This window comes from Exophiala xenobiotica (assembly GCF_000835505.1).
Source record: "Exophiala xenobiotica strain CBS 118157 unplaced genomic scaffold supercont1.3, whole genome shotgun sequence".
NCBI classification, from domain to species: Eukaryota; Fungi; Ascomycota; class Eurotiomycetes; order Chaetothyriales; family Herpotrichiellaceae; genus Exophiala; species Exophiala xenobiotica.
In genome coordinates, this window is record NW_013562492.1 from 2,978,869 (window position 1) to 3,004,125 (window position 25,257).

Here is a 25,257-nt window from a genome sequence, read left to right on the forward strand (position 1 = left end):
AGGTCAGATCAACGAACGTTCACTCGGGGATTCCAAGGAACACGCAGGAACAAGAAATGGCTTCGGGAGCTGTCTCAGCCTTATCCATTGGGGGCCGCATGTGACACTTCACGTACCAGACGAACAGAGTTGGTCATAGCTTTTCAGCGGCCCTCATCAGTATTCTTTTATTATCCTCCCAGCGCTAGTCCTTAACCAGGCAGTGTGATGCTTTTATCGATTTTATCGATTGTTGGGCGCCACGGATGATATCTTCCCAATTCCCTGGTTCACGTGCACAGTCCAAGGTGCCATCCGCCTGCTTTTCACTCTTACTAGTAGTACTTCTCTGTTCTCTTCATCCACCTGGCTTCTTCCAGAGTCCAGACTGGCTAACACTGATCAGCGCCCAAGAGCCTCATCAGTACTATTTTCGGGTCTACAGGACCGTGCTCTCGCTAGCCTTACCAGTACACTAATTAGCTTGGAACCCTGTCCGCTCCTTCGTCTTGTACTCGGCGCATCGGCACACTGCTCTCGGTGCCTCTCGCATGTGTGTTCTCCCATGTCGATATGCAAACTCCATACCTTGATCGAGCGCCATCTGTCAATCTGAAGCACTACATACACACCTGAGAAGGATCTCGCTTAATTTCTCGTATTGCCTCGTGCTTCGCGAGGCAAGCTCTGTCGGGCTATCACTGCGAGGATAAGACACGACGATGGCATGTCCTTCCGCTCCCACATTGGTGGATTTTGGCCTCCTCCGGGATGTCCATCATCCCACCACACCCGGCCTTGTCCTATTGGCCACAATTGGCCTCTTACACTTCCTTCAGACTTTTGGGAACGTTGCATGCAGCCAGCTAGTCACCTCTGGACGACAAACCGTGCGCCAGCCGCCTTCAGACCCTCCCATCCTCCCGCCCTAGCGACCTCGGGATTACTCTGCTCTCGTATCTCGATGAGGCAGCTGAAAAAAGAGCACCAGAACCCCGCTTTCCGCATAGGGCTGCCGCCTATCGTTGCGGCCGAAGGTAAGCTCCCAAAGGTAATCGTGCAGGTACACCTCACAGACACTGATCCTCTGCCTATGGCCCTAGCTACTATCTGCTAGTATGGAAGCGGAGTTCTATTAGAGTCCAAGGACTTGCTGTCCCGCTCATGTCTGCTTTTTTTCCACCTGTTTTTCAGCCTCACCGTTTCGAAGGGCATCATACTCTCTCTGCGCGGCGCACTGTGCGGCGCAATCGTCAGGTCTCATAGCCATGGCGAGGCTGCTGCAGTTGACGCTGTTGCTGCTTGCGTGCGCGGTGTTGTTGCTGGCTCAAAATACTACTATTGATACGACTAGTACAACCACCACCAGCAGTACAACATCCTCCCTCAGCACGACAACTACCACCACTTCAAGCATCAGCACATCCGACATAACGACAACGACTTCTACTTCTACAACGACGATTCCGACAACCACCTCAACAATCCCCCCAGCTACTACTATCAGTACTACCTCTTCCACCACTACAACGACCACGAGAAGTAGCAGCAGTACCAGTACGTCGATTGTTCGCCCCATATTTATTTCGAACTCGCCCATCCCAGTCTTTTGTTGCGCGCTTGCTGTTCAATTGCTCTTTGTAATGTTCGATTCGGGGCAGCTACCACAAGCTACACCACTACATTTGATACCACTACCTCCTCAACCACATCGTCTGCTGCCGTAACCACTCCGTCCACAAGCACCACAACCACAACTATCCCCCCTATTACCTCTTCCACCTCCCGAACCACTGCCTCGTCCTCGCAAACCTCGGCTTATACCTCCCGTTCGACCATAGCTACCACTTCTATTATCCTTACCACGACCACTACCACCCGCTCCCCTTCTTCCACAACGACAACAACCAGCCTTCCCCCTCCTACCACCACGACCCCTTCCCCAACCACGACCCCTCTAAGCACTACCAGTGAGTATTCATCTTCGGAGCAATTGAAACATCGTTAGCCTCATTTGTATTAGCAACAGTTATTACTAGCACGCAATCTTCTTTGAATTCAGCCCTGACCACAAGTCCTCCTCCAGCCTCGAGCACTACCTCTTTGCCTTCTACAACCACTCCTAACACCTCGAGTACAACCTTGGTAACAACTTCTACAGTCGCTACCACATCATCTTCTCCAATTTCTGAGAGCACTACTTCGACCTCAACGGAAGAGACTTCATCCACTACTTCCTCTGAAGGGAGCACGACTAGCAGCGAACCGCCGGTGGTCATAACCACATCTAGTTCTTCGATCTCGTACTCCACTAGCACTTCTACTGTCACGCAAGTCATTGCAACCACCTCGAATGGCGTTACAGCATTAACAACTCTTACGTCCGTGGTCGTCGCAACGGCTCCGGCCACAACAGTAGTGGACGTGGGAACCTACACAAGCACTCCCGGAGCCTCACCATCTGTGGCTGCAGCGAACAGCGGTGCAAATGGTAGCAGCTCAGGGCTATCGACGGGGGCCAAGGCCGGTATTGGAGCTGGGGTGGGTGCGGCGGTGCTTGCGGTAGCTATTGTAAGTGCTTCTCCTGTTCTCAGAGCCGACGTCATCCGACCTGTATCCCAGCCTGTTAACCACAGCCTGACTCGTGTCACTAATTTTTCTCTTCAGTTTGGCGGGTGGTACTCATGGTACATGAGGCGCCGGAGAAACCGAAACTCACTGTCCCATGACCACTACGACGCCAATGCTCCGATGCCTGGCATGGGCGAATATGGAGGGTCCACTGGCGGACGCTCAGGCATGGGCGCCATGGCCGCGGTGGCAGGGTACTCTTCCAACCGCTCAGACACGCGATCCGAACTCCCTTCACCTCCGCTCCAGCCTCCGCCTCGATCTCCGGACCGCCTGCTCCCTGCTGCTGCAGCCATTCGATCATGGGGTTCAGTCTCACCACCACCTCACCAGGGGTCATCTGGTATGTCTGTTTCTGACCAGAGCGAGTACTCACAGGGCAATGCTCCGTATCAACAGCCTCCACAACATCTGCAGACTGTGCCCATGACTGGAGCCGCAGGTGAATACTTCCCAAACCTCAATGAGCTGCCGGAAGATCAACGCGATATCCACCAACTCCCAGATGGCCAGGCACAGGCTCAGCCTCAACTGAATGAACGGAACCTCACTGCCGGATCCGGCCCTGTATTCGCCGCTATGGGACGGGGACCGTATTCGCAGGACGAAGGCTATCATCCCAGTCATTCGTCCGCGCAAGAGTCGTATGAGCTTCCCGGTGGCCAGGATACGGATGCCGGCGCCCCAGCGGAACAAGGTCGAGCTGGTTATCGTGGTATGGATCCGGAAGTCCCACTGCATCAAAGGTACGACAGAGTACCTATTCGGCCTGGGCATTTGGGTCCTTCGCATAATTTCTAAAAAGAAAAAAGTGTATACGCTCTAAGATAATGTGGAATGTAATTCTCCCTGTAAATCCAGGCTTATCAGCCTTCCCATGGCTTCTCACATCCCCCAAGACAGTAGCTTCTTTTCTCAATGCAAGTAGACTGCGGACACCGCGATACGAAATCATAGAGGACGAACGCTCAAGCACACACATAGGCAGATGCATCCCAGCTATTGGCCTCCTGGTCAACTCAAACCAAGCTACGAGTAGCTGTGCGAGAACCGATTGTTTTGGTGGCATGTTGAGATTACATGCGACTTTTGGGAATCCAACTTAGTACTGGCGTAGCCTCGTTGCGGCCTCGCTACGTCATGACGGACGCCAGCTTCAATGGCCGCGTTCGCGGCGTTGCACTTGAATTCCAAATGCCACCGTCTCACATGTTGCGCTTGACATCTTCCTCACTACGCAATTCTAGGCTTTGTGTATTGCCGCCTGGACCTAGACTGTTCAACATGGCCGACAAAATGTCTACGTACTCGCCGCTGTCGGCCAAAGTTACGTCCGTCGAACCGATGGTAAGTTTGTCCTGGATGACAACACGAGAGCATCCGGCTGATTGCTGAAGGATCTTAGCCACCAGGAGAATCGAAATGGATCACCTTGAAAAAAATCACCTACAAAGACCCTTCAGGCAAACAGAGGCTATGGGAATCTGCGGAACGACTGGTGCGTTGATTGACCGCACTTGGAAGAAGCTGCGACCTGACTGCGGATGGGCAGACGAGACCGAAGAATAGCGAGGTTGATGCCGTCGGTGTCGTGGCCGTTCTCAACGACCCAAAGTCTACGAAAGGACCATCATTACTCCTGCAAAAGCAATTCCGACCTGCCGTCAACAAAGTCACGATCGAAGTCCCCTCGGGCCTGATCGATGCGGGCGAAGATCCCACCACAACTGCGGTTCGCGAGCTCAAAGAAGAGACGGGCTATATTGGAACAATACCAGACGATGCCAGGGCTGCTGAAGGTTTCTTGATGTTCAATGATCCTGGATTTTGCAATACCAATACCAAGATGATCGTTGTCGAGGTGGACATGTCCGATCCCAGAAACCAGCAGGATAATCTGAAGCCTGAGCTAGAAGAGAGCGAGTATATCGAAATTCTCACCTTGCCACTGGACCATCTGTGGAATGAGCTGGGGGAGCTTGAGAGGCAGGGTTTTGCGATTGATGCTCGTGTTGGGACTCTGGCTCAAGGGATGGAGATGGCGAAGAAGTGGAAGGATGTGCTGAACAGGTCTCCGTCGTAGGCCTGCGAATATCAACTATCCATGCTGTAGAAATAAGACTGATTGAGCCTGGGATATTCCTGTTACATGTCATGGTAGCAATGCCGGACAAATGTTATCAAACCGCATTACCTTGAACCACCACTCCAGCCTTGCGACTCCGATTCGTCCAAGGCCAAAAATTATGGAATGAACAGATCTCATTTCGTCAACGTCGCATGCTCTCCACGTCTCCACGTAGACATGTATTTGACACCTCTTGACGGCTTTGACACTCAGTTGCTCCGACCTCTTTTCCGATCTGGCCATCGTTCATCCTAGACTATGAGGTCGCCGTCAAGATGGGGGTTATGGGCCGACACTTTGTCGACCTTTTCGAGAAAGATCAGTGGTTCAACCTACGGCTGGTACCGTTCATCTTGATCTGGGCTGCTTTTGGAATTGTGTTTTCGGTGCGACTACACTCTGCTGCACCACCTCATAACTGCTTTAAGTATTGACAGGTTATAGGTATGGCTCTTCATAACACTCTTCGTGCCGAACCCCAGAAAACCGCTGCCCTCCGAGAAACAATTCACAACGGTCGACAAGGCAGGCGACGTTACCGACCCGGAACCTCTACCATGCTGGTACGACGACATCCTGCGCAAATACGTCCAGGCCCGCCGCGAAGAGCCCAAGCGTGAAATTGAACTTGAAAAGGAGATCGACCCGGCCGAACTGTTTATGACGCTCGTCGTGCCCGCGTTCAATGAGGAGGACAGACTTTCGGGCATGCTGGAGGAAGCTGTCAACTTTCTCGAAACAGAGTACGGACTATCAAGAGGAGACCAGAACACAGGTCTAGACACGCTCGTCGAGAAGCCTGCATCTACACAAACCGAAGCCTCTGCAACAACGACCACTACACCCCGCCAGCGCAAATCCAAAGCCGACGGCGCTGCCAAACCCCCGGCGCAGTCGCTACGAGGCTGGGAAATCCTGCTCGTCGACGACGGCTCCACCGACGACACCATCCTCACGGCCCAGACGTTCTCGCGCCGACACATCCTCCCCGCTCACCCGCGCCGCGACTCGGGTCCCTGGACACATCGTTCTCCCCAGGGCGTATCGATCCCGCCCGGCTCCATCCGCATGGTCAGCCTCACCGAGAACAGAGGCAAAGGCGGCGCCGTGACGCACGGCATGCGCCACGCCCGCGGCCAATATGTCCTGTTCGCCGACGCCGACGGCGCCAGCAAGTTCTCAGACCTGTCCAAGCTACTCTCGGCCTGCCAACGCACCGAAGACGACGCCGGACGTGCCGTGGCCGTCGGATCCCGTGCACATCTCGTCGGGTCCGAGGCGGTTGTGAAACGCTCCAAACTGCGCAATTTCTTGATGCACGGTTTCCACTTGCTGTTGAGGTTCATGACACCGCCTGCCACGGCCAAGATTGCGGATACGCAATGCGGGTTTAAGCTGTTCTCGCGCCCCAGTTTGCCGTATATCATCCCCCATATGCATATGGAAGGGTGGATTTTCGATGTCGAAATGCTCATGTTGGCCGAATTCAGCGGCATCCCCGTCGTAGAAGTGCCCGTCGGGTGGAGGGAGGTTGTGGGGAGTAAGTTGAATGTTGTACGGGATAGCATTGGGATGGCTTGGGGTTTGGCGATACTGCGGCTGTGTTGGGGCACGGGGATATATAGGCGCTAACATGTCGACTGGCTTTGTCTTGTTTGATACTTGTGTGGCAAAGACTGAGGCGAAGTGAACCACAGGATAAGGGACTATCTGCACGTTGTGGTATACAGAGTCGGTTAGAAAACCGCTCTGGTGATTGGGGACTCCAGGGTGTAGGTGTCTGGTTCCAAATGCGAAAAGCATGAATAGAATGGGTCACTGTTTTGGGTATACACTTGCATTTCCCGGGGAATTGTAAAACGATCGAGACGTGTTCGACAAACACGTCGAAAACCAAGTCAGCCTTGCAGCTCGGCACGCTGGAAAGTACCATTTATCTAGCTGCCGGTTTTGTCCTCGGTAACTCGACAGTTCTATAGCTCGCAGCTCGTGAATCATGTAAACCCGATACTCTGACACGTTATCTGCCGAGGAGATGTCGGACGACCAGTTCAACCCGGTTGCCTCAGCAGGCACGCCGTATTACCCCCTTCGGCAATAGCATGGCCTTATCTCATCTGGACTGAAAGGTCGATCCTGTGACCTTTGTCCATGCGCTTTCGAGTTTGCTCTCGATCATTTCGTCCACATGCTCGGCGCCGACGTCACTAACGCCGACACCAGCAGACGCTTTCAATCCGCTTTCCGACGACGCTGCTTGCTTCTCCTCAAGGTTCTGATCCAGATTACTGGCATAGATCAAGGCAGCAAAGGCCTCGAGCTCTTTCACTTCCGCCTCTGCCGTAGACAGATATTCATTAGGAGGGTTATTTCCATTGCCAATAGCATGAGCCTGGCGAGTAATTATGGCCAGCAGATTGGCGAGCTTGACTCGCGGCTCTCCAGGCACGACCGTGACAGCAGAGTCTAGTTCTTGGATACGCGGAGGTTGTGCGCCGGATATCGATGATGACGGCGATTGCATTGGCGGTTGTGGATAAGCCCGCGCAATAACATGAGCGTCGATAAGGTGTGAGAACATCGAGCCCAGAAGAAGTGTATGAATTCTTGTGAAGATTGGAGAGTCGATCAGATCAGCTGTCTCATCAAGGAGTTGCCGCAGAGGTCCTGACGAGGTATCGATGTGGATAGAAGGCTCCTCTCCAAGTTGCCGCTCATCGTGAGTCTGGCTGGGAGATGATGGAGTCGGTGTCATCACTCCCGACTCAATCAGCACCGCCTCTTCCTCCTCGCGGGGCGGCAGCATACAGGGTAGCCATCTAGTGGCATATCTTTCCTGCTCCGAGCTGCCCTCGATCTTCCTTCGTACTGCGAGGACCAAGTCGCTGAGTCTTATGGCTGAGATTCCCTCGTTCGGAGAAATACTTCCGAATACCTCCTCCACTGCAGTCCTCACTTTCGCCATGATTTGAGCATATCCTCTATGTAGCAAATACCACGAAAAAGTGAGGTATCTTCTGTTGGTTTCGAAGTCATTTCCGAAGCCGTTTCCTGCACTCCCACTGTCATGATCCTCGAGTGAGATGGAGTTGGCTCTTCCCGGTGGCACAGGTTGAGCCAAAGAGATGACTGAGGACAAGTAATTGAGTCGGCCGAGCAGATTGAGTTGTATTCTTGTCAGTATGATGAGGAGTGACAGACTGTAGATCAGGGTGAAAGCCCTTGTGACGGACGTGATCTTTACTTCATTCCAGAGTTGTGCTTTCGTTCTTCTTGAGCCCAACTCATTACCATCCCCTTGTACTTGGCTGGCATGTATGAAGCTTCCCGTCTGGAAGCTTGACATGCTGACGGTATCGCCCTCCTGCATACTGGAAGCTTCAGATCTCCCCTCTCCAGAAGCACGTGCCAGTCTTTCGGCTTTCTTCTGCTGTAATTCATGGGTTAATTGCTCAACGGGCAATTCTTCGAGGACATTCTCGGTCAGAGTAGGCAGGAGGGCGAGGACGGTAATGGTGCAGTCTGTTTGATTCTGTTCAAACCGGCGTTGAATGCTACGCGAGGCTGTCAGTAGAAGTCATGTACTGAGGTGCGTGGTGCTGTACTTCTCTTTTGCTATTCTGTCCATTTGCATGCGCTCTCGCGCTTCCTGGATCTTCCCAAGCACATACTGTCCCGCCAAATAGGTTGCGCCAATAACTCCAGCACCGATTGCGATGCCATTGCGATTCCGCTTGAGCCAGCGACGTGTGGCTGAGATCATCGTGATGAAAGGGAGGAAGCACCTTTATCTCGGGTAGGAAATAAGTCCTGGATGGGACATGACCGCAGTATTGGCGGAGGATGAGGCACAGAGAAGAGAGTTTCGAGCGGGAGGAGGTCTTTGGAGGTAGGTTGGAACGAGTTTGATTTATTGATCACCATGCAGTCCATCGCATGCCAGGTGGGAGATGCAGATGTAGATGTGGCTAGTGCCGAGGCTGTGGTGACGGTGCCCGGATGAGAACAGAAATGGCTGAGGAGCCAATGGGTATGGACTCCGGGAGAATAACGTGCCGACAACCATCCGGTGCCCCTCGAAGAAGGTCCCAAGGGATGTCTAAGACCTGTGACATTCACCTGGTCGTTTGCGAAGGACATCAACCAAATGAGCGTTTTCCAGTGCCTCAGGCACACCTTGTCGACGAGTATCATGATCATGTCTTGAATCACATCTTTACACGAGGCGCCACTCTGCTGGCTGCCACTCTATTTCCTCTCATCCGCTGAATCTCCCCCACCATAACCCGCTTGACATTGCGCAAAGAGACCGACAATGGATCTGCGTCATCACGAGTACATACTTGAAGTGTTTGCGGACCAAACTTTTGTAAAGGATATTGTCAAAGGTAAGCATGCCTTGCTGTTAGCAGTCAACTTGGCACAAAGGCGAGCCAGTACAATCAGATCGATTCTGACGCATGTCTCCGTTGATTGCAGGAGTGCTACATACGATATTCTTCCACCGATATTTCCCACCTGTCCGGCCTACGCTGTACACACCGACGGCTTCATCTTCTCACTCTTCGTCACACTCGGCCCAGTCACTGCCGATTCCTCTCCCCTCGATCGTTGATCCTCCAGATATTTCAGCTGCCATCGACTCTCATACTGCTCTACTTGTTTCTCAACTTACTCCACAATCGTCAACAGGCCCGGCAGCAGGCGGCTCTCGCGGGGAAGTTGTGGTACGTTTCTTTGACAGGAAAAGACGCAAGACCGGCATAACTACCGGCTGGCTTGGGAGACTGGGCGGTGGCGGTGGCCAAACAGAAGAAGAGGTTTGCTGGGAAGAATGGTGTGTACAGGTTGTTGTAGCAAGGCCACGCAGTGAAGCGGGTGGGTGATCCTTTCTTTGCCTGCGTGAGATTTTGCTAACCTGTCTAATCAGACCGCATCAAGGTCCGGAGGGCTATGGAATCGTCCCTCCAAAAGACGGCAATGAAGATTGTCGCAATTGTCAACAGAGACAAAGATCATATACCTCCTATCACCACAAGCGATCAGAATCCATTCCCATACAAAATATTTGTCAATCCAAAACAGCAAGAGAATGCTGAAAGAGGATTTGGGGGCTGGAACTGAAATGACCCCCTTTGGGTTGAGTTGCGATGCAGCAAACCACTACTCAAGTAGATTCACGTACTTTGAAAGCATATTATAAGCAAAACCACTCTTCAAATCCGTCTACCTGCAGCCAATCATTTCGCCGCATTGGTCAAGGCACCATCGATAGGTCTATTTGTGCAATTACACAGAAACGTCATTTCATTCCCATAGAGCCCAGCTTCCAAAGCAATCCACACTGCACACTCCTCGCCACAAGCATGATCCGCGCGCTTGCACCATTTCTCCCGTCGTAAGCTTATCAACCTCCAGATATTCGTCACCCGCAACAATAATTGTGTTCCGATATGTATCGCATCAAGCGTCAGCGATATCCCTCAATTCCCGTATGAAGTCTTTGTAGGAGTCTTTCAACCGTTTACTGGCTTTTGAAAGCAGCATCAGCCTTGCCTCGAACGTCTGCGGCGGTGCTACCACTTTGGCTGAAGAAGCGAGAGAAGACCGGCTGAATGAAGGATCGGAAGACGATTTGGGCACCATTAGTGACTGGGAGGGCCATCCAGAGGATCAAAATGAACTTGAATACATAGTAAAACGCTGTGAGGGGTCAGATTGATTCAGTCTGAAAGGGCTTCGAACAACATACGAAACCAGTAGACAGCATTGATCAGGCTCTCGAAGACGGTGAGGAAGGCATAGACAACCCAGTACTATTTTCTTGTCAGCATGTGTCGCAATAGAATCGAGTTCTGCCGAGCCGGAGGGACCTACTGTCAGCCACTGAGTGTCATCGACCTTGTTAGCACTGAAGAGTGCATCCAGAGAATAGTATCCTGGGATTATGAAACCGGCAAAGTTGACCAGGAATTCCCCTCCAATGTTAAAAAAGACGAGGAAGAAGTAGAGTCCGACAAGTCCGAGGAAGGCATAGACCTTGGGGACGCTGGTCTGTTTCTCGAAGTTGTTGAGGACGGGGTATTTAGAAAGCTCCTTGTCGAGCTGAGAGATCTGGTGCTGAGTCTTATCTTGGAACGACATTTTGGCAGGATGCAGGTCTTGCTCGCTACAATACTAATTGCACGATGAGAAGACTAATGGAAGTGTAAGGGAGGATTGTAAATTCTGAGACAAAATGTGCGATGCGATGGGAAGTTGGGAGTGATCAGGATGATGGAAAAGCTGACGTCGTCTGTTGAATTAGGCCGGCGGTGGATGATGTGCGTGTTGGCCAGATTGTCACCTGCAGGCAGCTCCTGACTGCTGCACTTGCCGACTTTCTACACTACTACTGACCGGCTGACAGGTGACTTGCAGTCCTAAGACGTATGACGTAAGGCGACAAGGCTTCGTGTTTGCAGAGGTTAAAGCAGCGAAACTGTAGTCGTGGCACTCGAATGGTAGTATCGATCGACTGTTATTTACGTTCTTCTGCATTATCGGTTCACTAGTCGCAGAGCGGACTTGTTGAAATACCCAGGTAGTCAACATTCTAGATAGGTACTCTTATAGGAAACAAGGTCATGGTTCTCCCTGAAAGTCTGCGCATAACCTACCTTGAGAACGGCAAGCCAACAAGTGGGTGAATGGCCTCGAGCCGAGCTTTACACGTGACTGAGAGATATTGCAGCAACGAAAACTGAGATTTTGGGTTAGTGTATGGTTGGCCCGGCGGCCATCGCATACAGGTAAACAAGAGCTGAGAAAACAACAAGTTATCCGCGCGTGTGCTTGGTACAATAGTCGTCAAAAGCCACCAGATTCAAAGTGGGCACTGACCTTGCTGTCATTGTCATCCCAGAGCCGAGCCTTCTCCCGTTCAGTTGTTCATCATTCCCAAGATACGTCCTGCCCTCAGCCACCATTGACACCCGCACAACCATTCAACTTTTCAAATGGCCCATGGTGAATGCTAGATGTGAAGCGTGAGAATCACCGGCCATAAAATATACCGCGGCATCCACAACAGGTACTCATTTCCGCAAAATTGAAGAGCTTGGACGGGATTCAGTTTGATGAAGTTGTTTGTTGACAGCGAGGCTAATTCGACGCACAGTCTCATGGCGCATTCGCCTACCCACTCAAGCATGGAGGAAGCTCCAGAATCACAAGGTCCTACCCATACAAACAATGCAACATCAAATAAAGAAAAACATCGTCCAAAGTCTCGAGGTTCGACGACCAGTCTACAATCCGTAGGTGTAGGAACCGCTTTTCAGCCTGCGCCTCGACCAGACGACCCGACGATGCCGTTAGATCACAACGGCTTTTTCTTGCAGCATGGCCACCACCCAGCCGCTGCAATGTACAATCACAACCCGGAAGAAATGCTCATGCATTACCAGCAAAATATGGCTGCTCACTATCGACAACCCTCAATGGACGGCATACCACCACACGAGATGCGCCCAATGTCAGCACAAGCATTCCAGGAAATGCAACCCTTCCCCATGCAATACCCTCATCCTCCATACGCCGTACCTCCGCAGCACATGCATCATATGCGCCATCAGTCAGAGCAGTTTGAAGGCTCGCCAGCTCCTGAAGATTCAAATACAGAAAACGGTGGGGCCAAGCGAAGAAAAGGCACTGCTTCGAGTGTCGCGAACGACCAAGAGTTGCGACGGCTCCTTGCCCAATACCAAGGCAAATCTTTGAAAGAGGTTGCTGCAGAAGTCCAGAAGAACGAGGGATCTGGAGGCAAATCTGAAAAAGCAAAACAAGTCTTTGCCATGCTATGGTATGTACGTCTACTCCAGCGACAACCCTTATTAACGCGTACAGGCTCCAAGAAAACTGCCAGCGATCCTCGAATTCGGTCCGACGAGACCGTGTGTTTACGCGATATACGGAACGGTGTGGTAATGAACGAGTACCGACACTGAATCCTGCATCCTTTGGTAAACTGGTGCGCATCATCTTTCCCAACGTGCAAACACGAAGATTGGGCGTCCGAGGTGAATCTAAATACCACTACGTGGACCTGTCATTGGTCCTGGACGATGACGAACGACCCTATGGTTCAATCCTCGAACGACCTGGCACCGCAAACGGAAGCCATCACGAACGACATGGCTCCAATGTGGAGGCGCAAAAGACCTTCAAGAACCGTGTCACTCCTCCTCTGGAAAGACCCGTCTCACGCGCTACAATGGAAACAGCTGACTTTCCTGCCCCAAGCGCTGCATTTCTATCGAGACAAGCTGTTGTTGTTGAGGATGGGCTTCCCGAGCCCGAGAAACCACATGCACAAAAAATGGACTGCAAATACATCAACACGCCGATCATTCGGCTACCCGCTAGATCGATGCCTTCCAATGTAGTGGCTGCTTTGCCCTCCATCCGCACAAACCTTCCCGCCAGTATGGCCACCTATCTCGGCATGCCAACCCTCAATTCACTGTCGCAGATATCGACGTCTTCGCAGGAGCCCCATATCGAATTTCCCGACATCCACGCTTATCTTGAGGGCACCACCTACGATGCGTCGATAGCGAAGGCACTGTTCCACCTCTACCGCTCGTACTGCATCGACGTTATCGACGCTTTTCGAAAATGCAAAGAGAAGCCATTCTTCAATCATCACTCTGCCTTCAACGGCAAAATGACCGTGCCTGTTTCCAAGCTCTTTTCTATGGAATGTTTGGCGCCTTGGATACAGGAATGCGACATGCGCATGTACAAGCAAATCGTGCGCTTCATTGCTCCGCTGGCGGTCCAAAATGTGCCTGGCGTTGTCTGGAGCGTTTTCGACCGGATAGGATCCAGGCTGGTCAGTCACTTGATTTCGGCCTTCGAAGAGAAGTGTCCTGTGCACGTTGTGGTGGCAAAGACAGTGCCAGCGGCGAGATTTGCCAATCTCCTGAAAAAGCTCAAAGGAGCGAACGCAGCGACATTGCAACTGAGTACAATGTTGGAGGATTCACAGCAGCGAACACAGATGTGGCTTGACCTGATGGCCATGGTCGATCCAGAGCATCTGCTAGAAGTGAGCATGCCACCACCCGAGAGCCTCGATAAGATGCAAGGTATTCTGAAGCATGACATGAGGCCCCTGATATCACCACTTGATGGTGAATTGACACGCGCAGCCGAGGACGACCCGACTAGTGCATATGTAAATTTCATCAACGACATGTCTGATTTTGGCGAGGGGATACTTGCCCCCGACACAAACGGAGAACCGACTCCTCTGCTGGAGAGATGGATAAATTGGTTAGAGCGGTTGCCGCAACTCTTTCAAGGACATCACCCTCAATGCATGATCGACTGGCATTCGAGAATGTGGAGCAGTCTCATGATGCAGATGGGACAAAATGGCGCCCATAGTTATCAGTCATGGTGGTTCGTGGAGTCTTTTGCTACCCAAATGCTTAGCTGGATGACTCAGATGGAAGGTCTGCTCCTAGACGAGGAAAGCCAGAAGCTCGCAGATATGCGAGAGCAAGAAAAGAGCAAGGAGATCGATCCCACCTCAACTTCATCATCACGCGGCACCAAAAGAAAGAGAACTGAAGACGACAGTGGCGATGGAGAGGACATTCGATCTGGGAGCGACGCGCGCTTATTGAAAAAGCTTGAACGAGTACCACCAACACCTCCAGCCCTTCCACCACTCCAAGAGGATGAACAAGCGCCTCAGGATGTGGATGACGACGCGACCGACGCAGACCTCGACGAGCTACGACAAGGTGGCCCTTTAGACCTGCCTAGCTTCCATACCGGCCTTAGCAGCCCGATCAAGCGACCGCAGGGCACCAACTCACTCGACGATAGCGGCATTGACCTCGGGTTGGACATTGATATCGAAGCTGAAAAGGAAGCGAGAAAGTTCAACAAGAGAGATTGGCTTCTAAGCAGCGACCCAGCTGATCCGCCAATTGGACTCGGAGTGCTTGTCTGATTCAAGCAAGCATCTGATTGCTCCTATGTTGGCAATGTATTGCCAGATTATTTCGAATCACATTATCATGGAGATATCGAATGGACGAGTTCGCACGATTTGGGACGACCTACATGACGAGATGATGGGATCAAGGTCGGACAGGAGATTGTCAGAGTTGTGACGAGCGGACACTTACTTGGGTTGGGCAGGTATTACTACTTTTATTCTTAATCGACGATCATCGTCTGCCTTTTTGGTCTTGGATGGGGGAGAAAAGCTCTATTGAGTATGATGGCGGGCTGTCTGCTTCTTGGATTGATACCAGGTTATGGATGCTTATCAGGGCTGCATTTTTGCTACTGCGGCGTCGAATCCTGGAGGTGCCTGTACAGTCTCGGCCAGGTTTTGAGTATGTTGAGCTTTTCTCTATGCTGTTTGTGGTGGCTAGCTGTGTGTATGTGCTGGAAAGCGCCTTTCTCCAATGCGAAAATTCTCTTGAGTGACAGCAGACATATTCTGCATCACTCCTAACATGTTGTGTCTCTATCATAGTCGACATCTGTCTGCAGCCTCAAGATTCGATTGACTATACCTAAGTACAGTACTTAGGTATGTTCGAGTTCGGTTCATGGCCTAGAACCGGTCTTTTGCTAGGTTGTTGGCGCCGACATCGGCAGGCACTTTAGGCTCTGAAGGCGGCATTTCAGGCATCCTCCCTTATTAAGCCTAGGCATGTCTCCCAACTTATCCCCAGTGATATCCTCGCAAGGATCTTACTGATTGATTTTGCGGTTGGTAGTTTACCATCTGTACTGCTGTCTGCGGGAACATGAAGAGCTATGTCACAACGACAGCGGAAATGGCATATGAAGACGAGAACGGGTTGTAAGACGTGCAAGTAAGTTGGTTGACGATGACCACGGCTTGGATTGGATTGGTAACCTGGTTAGGATCCGCAAGAAGAAATGCGACGAGACGAAACCAACATGTCTAAGGTATTGGGCTCGACCTTTGCGAGTTGATTGATTCGGATCCTAAACAGTCGCAGATGTATCAGAGACAAATTCACTTGTGACGGGTATGACCCTCCTCGAGCATGGGTATTCAAGCCGTCACAGAAGGATGATCTTGGGTCGGGTTCTCCGCCTGACAAGGCTACGGAGTCGTCGATTTTGTCCTTGATCGACCAAGAAAACGATCTCTCCCAATGGAACAGCACATCCTCGGAACTAGACACTTGTTCTCTCTCCCTTGTGGCACCTTCAAGTCCATGGGCCGCAGAAACAGACCGAAACTTCTGCCAGTATTTCCTGTCACAATTTGCACCCATGCTCTCCACGACGGCACAGTGGGAGTACTTCTGGCACTCGACCGTCCCTCAAGCCGCCTGGTCGGACTCCTCTATCAGCCACGCCATGGTAGCCGTCGCGGCGACCTTTGAATCCAGGAAATCCGGCGTTGATCGCACCGAGTTGATCCTACACAGAAGCAACCTCGCCATTCGGGCCTTCGCAGCTCAGCAAGCATCCACGGACATTGGTCTAATCATGTGCCGCCTCTTCTCCTCCATGGCTCAATGCAAAGGCGATTTCCGCACAGCGACCATGCACATGAACTCAGGGCAGAAAATCCTCCAAGAAGCGACCCGTACACGAAAGGCCAAGTCTTCCGACATCCTCCGCCTTATGGCCCCGACATTACTGGCCTTGTCCACGTACACGATCGACGACTCCGATTTTGTCACACGCATCTCCCCCGATAGATGGGAATCATTTCGCATCCTCAAGTCTATCCACCTGGAATACGGACGCCTGTTGCGCTCCTTCACCTCCGCTCACTGGGACAGAGCAGCGCCAGGCACAAATTCTCTTCTATCCATTGCCTGGAGCACGCTGACTCAGGCTTTCAGTTCCACGCTGCATCCAGATGTCATCTCGTTCGCCGAAGATCCCGTTGTCCCCGTCGCACAGATCATACCCACATTACAAGCAGAGGAGGCTCTTCTCTCCATCGACGAACTTAACGCCGAGTTCAGATCATTGATCCGAGACCTGCAGTACAACTTTCACACAGCGGAGGGCGAAGCGTCTTTTTCCCAAGCTATGAGACGCCGTATCCGCCGCTTAGTCGACAATTACGTCGTACAGGCCGCCGAGGTTGAACCTCGTATGACAGCCGGGACATTCTGGCACGAATACGATTTCCCACATTGCTGCATAGACAGCCACCTCAGCAAATGTGAGCTGTCAGAGTCGAAACTCTACGAGACACACCTTGGTAATACGGAAGTCCTCGACTTTGAGCGCAAGAAACACGACTTCTACGTAGAGCACGTCTGCCAGTATAGGAGTGGATTCATGCCGACATGACGACATTCAGTGCCGCCGTGGCCAAGCTTGTTGATGAGACGTTCATACTGGATATCTGGTTAAGGCTAAATTCAAGCGCATCAACGCCATCGGCTGATCCGCCTCACTTGTTAGCTTCCCTCGAACAGCCGGTGCCAATCTTGAGTCCTGAGTCCGCCTATGCCCGGACTCAGGGGGCCGTACACGTCGCCGACGATGGATGCTGATGGCTAGTATGCCGGTCACAGTCCCGCTCCCGAGATTTCTGCCCGACGGGGACGTCGAGAAATACGAGCGGCTTCCAGCAATGCCCAGATTCGCGTTGAATAGGCATTTCAAGAAGACGAGTTGCGTCGTCGATGTGCTCAGGCTGAGATGGTGGACTACATTTGGCAGTACTGCAGATATGGTTCTGGCATGATTGTGGACTACGAGCTCCTTGAAGGACGTGGGAGTTGCAATACAGAACATGCGGGTGCCCTGTGCAAGACGAGTCTACATGGCTAGCGTTAGCTGGGGTGCTTCACCTATGGCAAAGGAAGGCATTGATTGTACCAGTGAATCGGCTGACTGTTCTCACGATGCTCTCAGACTTCTCGTCGAATCGGGCACGATTGATTTCGCTCATGTGGTTTGTCCTTGCCGTGAATGCTCGGGCATGGGCTCGCTAGTGAAGGCCCCGTCCTGAACACACAATCAGATGGTCAATTCTGACAGCATTTATGGGAGAATGTGCGGGTATTCTGATCACATCGCCGATATCTCGCTTGACATCATGATGGCTACGTTGAGCCCGTCCGTTGCTCGGCGGATGGTCTGGGAGTATTCATGCAAAAGGCAGCCAATCGTTTCAGCTGCTGCGTACAATAGCGGTTTATATGGGGATTCTGCTTCTAGAACGGATTTTCAGCCACCGTCGACTCGATCAGGTGCAATGCCACGACAAAGTTCTCTCATAGGATTTTAGTCAACGATGCGTTCCTATATACAGGTAGACTGCGATGCTTGACGTTGGCAAAGTACTCAAATCAACCCACGCTAGCTATATAGAGTCCAAATGCCAATTATTTACTGATGAGTAATTACAGTTAGTGCTGCCTCAACCTCAAAAAGGGGAACATGTTTTCCCACCGAGCTTCCTAGCTAATCCATGGCGAGAATCTCTGCATCTTCGGTGGTCATTCTAGCTTTGTGTTTCGCCACTCGCTTGCTACATGTTCTAAAGATTGTTTGATACGTTACCTCGAGAAAGTCGTGCCCCCGTTCCCTTAGACGTCAGTGAACGAACTTGCGGCCATACAGATATGGCCAAAAGACACAACAGATCGCAGAACGCCTCAAAGCAAGTCAAGTCTCCGAGCGACAAATCTTCTGAAGAAGCGAAACCATCGACACCATCGAAACCATCTGAACAATCTAAAGACATTCAAAAGCCGAGATCACTTCTAGCCACCATTGCAGATATCCGGACGCAGAGAGCTCTCCAGCTAGTCCTGCTGGCTTCATTACATGCAGCCGTCTCACAGCTAAACCTTTCGCCTGTATACGGTGCTGTACCAGCCAGCCTATATCACCGATATGGATTGACCGCCTCGTTCATGCTTGCATTTCTCCTTCGAGGCTATCTTCCTCCCTGGACTGGGCGGGCAATCACGCCTTTCTGCTTCTGGATTCCGGTCATACAATTCAGCCTCTTCACGTTCAGTTCATACATGGGCAGCCCCTTGGGACCTGTCATCACAGAATGCTTGACATGCTTCCCTCTGGTATTGCTGTCGGTACACATAGCGATGCAATATCTTGACGAGGTCAACGCCGAACGGACCACTTCAACGAGCGGTGATGCCTTCCCCTCGATGGGATTATTTGTGCTCTTTACAGTGCTTCAGAGAGCTTGCAAGGGGTTCGTCGCTTCTTTCACGGGCCCAGGATTCCTCAGATCTCGAATCGGCATGCAGCTAATGATAGCCTCCTTATATGGGATGGTTTTGCCCAAAAGTATCATATGGCCTTCGCTTCCTGCAGTCGCTTTTACCATGGTTGCAAACCCTCATTGTTCGTTATCGAGGACTACAGAGGTACTGAACAACACTTTAGCCCTGTACAATTACACATTGCTGGAGCGGAAGGAATCCGTGACAGGATATATTTCCGTGCTGGAGGACAATCAGCGGGGATTTCGTGTGATGCGGTGCGACCACAGCCTTCTCGGAGGTGAATGGAAGATGTCGGCTCAGACCAATTCGAAGAGCAGGGTTGGCGAGCCGATCTATGCTATCTTCACCATGCTTGAAGCTGTCAGACTTGTCGAACGGAGCTCCCCCAGCCGACCAAGGGCTTTGAGTATTGGTCTGGGCATCGGCACTGCCCCATCTGCCATGATAGCTCACGGGATCAACACGACCGTGATCGAGGTCGACCCTGTGGTGCACGAGTTTGCACTCAAGTACTTCGGACTTCCACACAACCATACCTGTGACATCGATGATGCTGTGGCAGCAGTTGCAAACAGAAGCTCTTTTGAGGCCAATTCCTACGATTACATAATTCACGACGTCTTCACAGGAGGTGCTGAACCGGTCGAGTTGTTTACTGAAGAGTTTCTGCTTGGCCTCCGTACTTTGCTGAAACCGGACGGGGTGGTGGCAATCAACTATGCTGGAGACATCTCGATGCCTGCATCTTCCGTTATCTACCGAACCATCACATCAGTCTTTCCGTCGTGCCGAGTCTTTAGAGAAGACGAGGCTCCTGCTGCTGGAAACAAGCCTGATGACTTTACAAACATGGTTTTCTTTTGCCGAAAAAGTGATGTACCAATCACATTCCGAAGACCGGTTGAAGCCGATTTCTTGGGAAGCAATGCTAGGAGGGAGTACATGCTTCCTACACACGAGATATTGCCAAGTTCTTTCGATGTCGGCGTCGACGTCCTGCGGAGCGGTAAGACAAAGGAACTCGAAAGGTGGCAGGCGCAAAGCGCCATTGGTCACTGGAGAGTCATGAGAACAGTACTTCCGGCTGCTGTGTGGAACAATTGGTGATACCAAAGGGCACTAACGTGGTAGACTCTTATGGTACGATCTTTCCCTGCCTCAGCAGAAGTCACTACTCAATGATTATGTCGCGGTGCGGGCCATCGCTGTGCCACCCTCTGGAATTTCACTGCTCTTTGAAGTACCATTCCTTCGTTCAATTGTCCAGTTTCCCTTCTGAAGATGTCTTCCCACGGTGTGTGGCTTTCCGGAACAGGATAGCCTCCATGCGACTCCAGGTCCTTGCGGCGCGTCTTTAACTCGGATTCCGAGACAAGCAGATCGACTCGTCTCTTGTTCAGGTCGACTCTTAACATATCTCCGTCCTGCAAGAGTGCCAGGTTGCCTCCTGCGGCTGCCTCGGGACTGGCGTTCAATATCGAGGGAGACCCTGAAGTGCCACTCTGCCTTCCGTCACCAATGCAAGGCAATGAGTGCACACCTTGTTTCAAAACATGTCCAGGTGCGTGCATGTTGACAATCTAAAGGACACAGATGTCAGCGTCTCGTGCCTCCGCGAAGCCAGTAGTCGCCACGTACCTCTGCTGCGCCCGGGTACCCGACAGGCCCAGCACCTCTCATTACCAGAATTGTTCTTGTGTCGATGGGAGTCTTGGGGTCATTGATACGTCTAACATAATCTTCTCTCCCATCAAACACAGCAACCTTACATTCAAAAGCATTTGGATCATTTGGATCTTCCAGGAAACCCTTGCGAAACTCGTCCGATATCACTGAGGTCTTCATTATCGCCGAGTCAAAGAGGTTGCCAGTCATGTGCAGGAAGCCTGCCTCTTTCTTCAGCGGCTCTGAATATGCTTTGATTGTCCGACGATCCCATGATTCTTTCCCCTTGACATTTTCTTTCACCGTCCTACCATTACACGTGATAGCCTGTTCATGAAGCTTACCCTGGACCAGCAACTCAGCCATGACGGCCGGAAGACCACCAGCTTTGTAGTATTCTTCACAGAGCATTTCGCCCGCTGGCTGTACGTTCACTAGGAGAGGAACATCGAATCCGATCCGGTCCCAGTCGTTCAGATCCAGGGGCACGCCAATATGCTTGGCGACCGCGTTCAAGTGAATGGGGGCATTCGTGCTCCCTCCAATGGCCGAGTTGACGACAATGGCGTTTTCGAACGCCTCCCTTGTCAGGATATCGCTAGGCTTGCGATCCGCGTGTACCATTTCCACGATCTGTCTGCCAGTCTTGTATGCACATTGGCTTCTTTCCCGATAAGGAGCTGGTATTGCGGAAGAGCCGGGCAGCGCCATGCCGAGGGCTTCAGCAAGAGCATTCATCGTACTGGCAGTGCCCATTGTGTTACAATGGCCGACAGAAGGAGTCCTGCTCAAAGTCAGCCGTGGCAAACAAGAAAGACACGAGTGAAGCTCCGATTACCCTGCAGCGATCATTTCCACGAGTCTATCGTCGTCAATCTCGCCGGCTGCATGCATGTCTCTGGCTTTCCACAAGATCGTTCCAGATCCGATCCGGTCATTCGAACCGTGAAGACGGCCATTCAGCATAGGTCCGACGTTCAGACAGATGGCTGGGATATTCTAATTCGAGATCAATAAGAAGTCCTATGGACGGTAGGCGAGCAGACTCACAATAGTGGCGGCCGCCATCAGAAACGCAGGCGTCGTCTTATCACAGCCTGTGAGCAGAACCACACCATCAAGAGGATATGCGTGAAGCAGCTCCACCAGCCCAAGATACGCGAGGTTTCTGTCCAAGGTTGCCGTAGGTCTTCGTGAACTCTCCTGGATCGGATGTGTCGGGAATTCGAACGCTATGCCTCCAGTAGACCGAATACCTTCGCGGACGCGCTTCGCCAGTTCCAGGTGGTGGCGATTGCAAGGAGCCAGGTCGGATCCAGACTGGGCGATTCCAATAATTGGTTTGCCCGACATGAGTTCCTCCTGAGTCAGGCCGTAGTTGAGATATCGATCGGCATAAAGAGCCGACATCTCAGGATTCTCTGCATCGTCGACGTTGAACCAATTTGCCGAACGGAACTTCGACGGCGCTTTGACGGCTTCGGCAAGTCCTACCTGGGAAAGCTTCTGTTCGAGTTCCAGCGTCCGTTGGCGCAAGGACTCCAGCTCAACTTTGTAGTCTTCGATGTCGCCGACATGGCCATCGCTAGCACATGTGTTGTTGCAAGCGGAAGACTCGTTGTTACAGGCCATGGTGATGGTATTCGCGCCGTATCGTCAGTTTCTGTCCTGAGGATAATTGGGCTCTACCTACAGTCCACTTTCTCTCCAACGACCTGACGCCCTTTGATGCGATATATAATGGCAATGACGGAGACCCCGTTGGACATTGTCCAGGTGACACGGGCACCAGTCGGCATAAGTCCGAGGTGGAACATTACCTGGATGTGAGCCTAGTGAGCCTTTGAGCCCAGGGAGGCCCAGATAGCCAACGAGAAAGCGCTGATTGCAACTGTGCGGAATTCAAAGCGTCGGCCTCGGTTGATGATCGCCTTGCCGCCAAAGAGGGGCATCATGGGGAGATACTCTCGTACTTATGGAGGAAGAGGGACAGGGACTTCGGCTTTCTTTCCACCAGACAAATTGTTTACATTTCTCCAAACGTCGTTTCATACCCTACACGCTCCTACGGAACAAGCCCGAAGCTCGAACAGTTCGCTTTCCTGCAAGCCATCTATATGAGCTAAAGCTCCTGAGAGATCGCCCAACATCAGGGTGCCAGATCTCCCGTCAAGACAGTTGGGAGCAACGACATCGGCCGACAAAGGCTGAACGTCGCCCTACCAGGGCTTGAATATGTCACTGCCACAGACTAGGTGCATAGAACCGGCGCTTCACCCTCAATCGGCGACGTTGCGATCATCCTCTGAGGAGAGTTCCCCCTTGCGAGTTCGGCTACCGTAACAGATGACACGAAGCGCCTGAATCGACTCATAGCAGGACTGCAAGTGGATGTGATTCGTAAGCCCCGGCTTGGATTATACACAGGAAGAATCCAGCTCTGTTGAGCCTTGGAATTCCCGCGAGAATCTCCTTTTCTTTTAGTTCCTGCTTCATCTCTGTCGGGAAGAAGATGACGGCGGATTGGAGGGAGTGCTGGGCATCTCAGAGCGGTCTCGAAGCGAGTCTAGACTTGTCAACCACTCTTACCGCCAAGGTGCTTGGCCTTCTCCTTGAAGAGTCTTGGAAGGAGCTTCTCATATGTCCAAGAGGAAACCCCTTCCACCCTTCCCAACGGTCGCCCGGCGCGCTAACCACGGTCCTGGGGGTTTACTGGCCAAGAGATCAGGCTTAAACACGCGCTACACTCGGTATGGTATCAGCGGAGCGGTCCATGGCTCTTGGCCGTCAGATGTTGCTTGGCGCCAGGCCTGCCTGCCTACGCTGTATGGCCTTTCCAAGCACCCAAGGTCTTCTGCTAGTCTTCTGCTATGCTTGCGAGGCTTGGTCATCTTACCTGCTTCTATTCACATTTCTTGTCCGCAGTGGCGAAGCTTGTCACCTACTGCGCTTCGGTCGTGGAGACGACGCTCCTCGCGACTCCGGTTTCCTTGGAGAGCTGAAAGAAAAGTCAGCGTCGTGATCACCTTAATCGTATGTGTGCACTATCTTTACTGACATACTGCGATCCTGCCCCGGCGAGGCTTTGCTCCGCTGAACGCGACATGTGCCCCGTTCCATTCTTGGGCGTTTCATGGCTGTGATACAGCACTATGGGAACGGCGAGGAGGCGACGCCCCTACTGGCTTCCGGAAACCAATGGTTTCATTCAGAGGGCATGGTGCTGCTTCATCCCTATAAGACTACCACGGAGCCCTCAACTACGAGGACCATCAGACCACCTCATTCACTCAGTATCATCTCCTTGCTTGTCAATCGCTGTTGCATTGCTATTGTCGTTCCAAGCACTCATTTGTTACTACTATCTTCGTTCGTTCCGCCAGCCGCTATTCCACATTTGACCTTTTATTGATTGTTGGCCATGTTGACTTCAATTTTATTCCTTTCTGCTATCATCTCAACCGCTTGGGGCTGTCCGAAGCATGATAACTATCAATCGCACCCTCATCTGGGTCGAAGGCAGGTCCGCATCGACGTCGGAAGGGAGCCCAAGGACTGGAATTATGATGTCTCTGCTGACTGGGCGACAATAAAACCTGGTAAGTCTCCGTTCCCTTTCGATAGGCTCCGTTGCTCATCCTTCTGCAGAATACCATCTCTGCCAATCTGGAACTCACCAGTCCCCCATCAACATCGCGGTGAAGGAACTGGCACAACACCACCGGCCCAACTTCGAGGGCTACAAGAGCGTATCCTTGCCGGGAAACTTCTTCAACTCGCAGTTCGCACCGGCCTTCACATTCCACCACCCGGAACACGATCTGAACAGCTTGCCCCATTTCACGTTCGATGACGAAGAAGTCTTCTTGATAGGCTGGCACATCCACGCACCCTCGGAACATTTGATCGATGGCCGCCGAAGCCGGGCCGAGATTCACATGGTCCACGTCACCGAGGAAGACGAGGAAGCTGCAGTCATTGGCATCCGCGTCGGAGTCGCACCTCCTGGAACTCCAACGGAGTCGGCCTTTATCAAGCAGCTCGGTCCTCTGATCCACTACAACGACACGTCTCAGATCGAAGGCCTTCAGGTCAATGTTCGTCTTGCTATCGAAGAAGTCGGCGGACTCGAAGAGTTTTGGACCTACAAGGGTAGCTTGACTACACCTCCCTGCAGTGAAGGTCTCAGGTGGTTCGTCCCCAAACAAGAATTGCTGGTTAGTGAAGCACAAATGGTGGAGATTCTCGCTGCTAGCAGATTCTCTCACCGTGTCACACAGGAGGTTTGGCTGCACGATATCAACCTTTGAGCATTGCGGATTGCGTCGGCGAGCGTTCTCTCCAAGAATCTTTTAGGCTGTGTGGAAATCCTTTGGTGACCACAGGGCTGGACAGGAGTACCGGCGTTCGAAGACTTGTTATACGTGTTGTACATGAGATGTCCATGATAGATTTCTACGAAAGCATCTAGAAGCGGCCCCGGACCTTTGAGCCCGCGCTGGAATTCAGATTCAACGAGACATTTTGGACGGATCTTGTGCTTTCGTCTGCTTTCGCCGCCGTCTTGCCTGCTTGGATTCT

The 25,257-nt window shown here is 52.0% G+C and overlaps 11 protein-coding genes across 14 annotated transcripts; 8 read left to right on the top strand and 3 right to left on the bottom strand.

Annotated features, from left to right (window-relative positions):
- The first annotated feature begins 915 nt into the window (after positions 1–915).
- PV05_05329 lies at positions 916–3,483 on the top strand. Of its 3 annotated transcripts, XM_013461819.1 has the most exons (5): positions 916–1,016; positions 1,083–1,536; positions 1,821–1,949; positions 2,141–2,550; positions 2,647–3,483. In XM_013461819.1, exons 2-5 carry the CDS (start codon positions 1,248–1,250, stop codon positions 3,409–3,411), a joined length of 1,593 nt encoding a protein of 530 aa, XP_013317273.1. In that variant the 5' UTR covers positions 916–1,016; positions 1,083–1,247; the 3' UTR covers positions 3,412–3,483. The 3 variants fall into 3 exon arrangements, with proteins under 3 accessions (XP_013317273.1, XP_013317274.1, XP_013317275.1); XM_013461820.1 differs by lacking the exon at positions 1,821–1,949 and having other exon boundaries at positions 2,066–2,550; XM_013461821.1 differs by lacking the exon at positions 1,821–1,949.
- A 326-nt stretch (positions 3,484–3,809) lies between these two features.
- Positions 3,810–4,796, top strand: PV05_05330 (uncharacterized protein). Its single transcript, XM_013461822.1, has 3 exons — positions 3,810–3,957; positions 4,016–4,108; positions 4,163–4,796. Exons 1-3 carry the CDS (start codon positions 3,820–3,822, stop codon positions 4,691–4,693), a joined length of 762 nt encoding a protein of 253 aa, XP_013317276.1. The 5' UTR covers positions 3,810–3,819; the 3' UTR covers positions 4,694–4,796.
- A 22-nt stretch (positions 4,797–4,818) lies between these two features.
- On the top strand, positions 4,819–6,656 carry PV05_05331 (uncharacterized protein). Its single transcript, XM_013461823.1, has 2 exons — positions 4,819–5,124; positions 5,183–6,656. The coding sequence occupies exons 1-2, from the start codon at positions 5,014–5,016 to the stop codon at positions 6,368–6,370; spliced, it is 1,299 nt and encodes a 432-aa protein (XP_013317277.1). The 5' UTR covers positions 4,819–5,013; the 3' UTR covers positions 6,371–6,656.
- PV05_05332 (uncharacterized protein) lies at positions 6,506–8,691 on the bottom strand. The gene is made up of 2 exons (XM_013461824.1): positions 8,344–8,691; positions 6,506–8,292 (listed from the first exon to the last, which is right to left on the bottom strand). The coding sequence occupies exons 1-2, from the start codon at positions 8,499–8,501 to the stop codon at positions 6,852–6,854; spliced, it is 1,599 nt and encodes a 532-aa protein (XP_013317278.1). The 5' UTR covers positions 8,502–8,691; the 3' UTR covers positions 6,506–6,851.
- Positions 8,692–8,847: 156 nt separating this feature from the next.
- PV05_05333 (uncharacterized protein) lies at positions 8,848–9,949 on the top strand. The gene is made up of 3 exons (XM_013461825.1): positions 8,848–9,126; positions 9,218–9,616; positions 9,669–9,949. The coding sequence occupies exons 1-3, from the start codon at positions 9,054–9,056 to the stop codon at positions 9,860–9,862; spliced, it is 666 nt and encodes a 221-aa protein (XP_013317279.1). The 5' UTR covers positions 8,848–9,053; the 3' UTR covers positions 9,863–9,949.
- On the bottom strand, positions 9,775–11,104 carry PV05_05334 (protein yop1). Its single transcript, XM_013461826.1, has 3 exons — positions 10,616–11,104; positions 10,491–10,554; positions 9,775–10,441 (listed from the first exon to the last, which is right to left on the bottom strand). Exons 1-3 carry the CDS (start codon positions 10,880–10,882, stop codon positions 10,263–10,265), a joined length of 510 nt encoding a protein of 169 aa, XP_013317280.1. The 5' UTR covers positions 10,883–11,104; the 3' UTR covers positions 9,775–10,262.
- A 471-nt stretch (positions 11,105–11,575) lies between these two features.
- PV05_05335 lies at positions 11,576–15,259 on the top strand. Of its 2 annotated transcripts, XM_013461828.1 has the most exons (3): positions 11,576–11,810; positions 11,898–12,581; positions 12,626–15,259. In XM_013461828.1, exons 2-3 carry the CDS (start codon positions 11,902–11,904, stop codon positions 14,742–14,744), a joined length of 2,799 nt encoding a protein of 932 aa, XP_013317282.1. In that variant the 5' UTR covers positions 11,576–11,810; positions 11,898–11,901; the 3' UTR covers positions 14,745–15,259. The 2 variants fall into 2 exon arrangements, with proteins under 2 accessions (XP_013317282.1, XP_013317281.1); XM_013461827.1 differs by having other exon boundaries at positions 11,576–12,581.
- A 220-nt stretch (positions 15,260–15,479) lies between these two features.
- Positions 15,480–18,107, top strand: PV05_05336 (uncharacterized protein). Its single transcript, XM_013461829.1, has 3 exons — positions 15,480–15,624; positions 15,677–15,721; positions 15,775–18,107. The coding sequence occupies exons 1-3, from the start codon at positions 15,566–15,568 to the stop codon at positions 17,093–17,095; spliced, it is 1,425 nt and encodes a 474-aa protein (XP_013317283.1). The 5' UTR covers positions 15,480–15,565; the 3' UTR covers positions 17,096–18,107.
- A 121-nt stretch (positions 18,108–18,228) lies between these two features.
- Positions 18,229–20,302, top strand: PV05_05337 (uncharacterized protein). Its single transcript, XM_013461830.1, has one exon. It carries the CDS (start codon positions 18,379–18,381, stop codon positions 20,116–20,118), a length of 1,740 nt encoding a protein of 579 aa, XP_013317284.1. The 5' UTR covers positions 18,229–18,378; the 3' UTR covers positions 20,119–20,302.
- PV05_05338 (dihydroxy-acid dehydratase) lies at positions 19,601–22,608 on the bottom strand. Its single transcript, XM_013461831.1, has 4 exons — positions 21,727–22,608; positions 21,515–21,675; positions 20,650–21,460; positions 19,601–20,591 (listed from the first exon to the last, which is right to left on the bottom strand). Exons 1-4 carry the CDS (start codon positions 22,306–22,308, stop codon positions 20,187–20,189), a joined length of 1,959 nt encoding a protein of 652 aa, XP_013317285.1. The 5' UTR covers positions 22,309–22,608; the 3' UTR covers positions 19,601–20,186.
- A 1,489-nt stretch (positions 22,609–24,097) lies between these two features.
- On the top strand, positions 24,098–24,986 carry PV05_05339 (uncharacterized protein; the record flags this gene model as incomplete). The annotated part of the gene is made up of 2 exons (XM_013461832.1): positions 24,098–24,275; positions 24,325–24,986. The coding sequence occupies 2 exons, from the start codon at positions 24,098–24,100 to the stop codon at positions 24,984–24,986; spliced, it is 840 nt and encodes a 279-aa protein (XP_013317286.1).
- Positions 24,987–25,257: the final 271 nt, after the last annotated feature.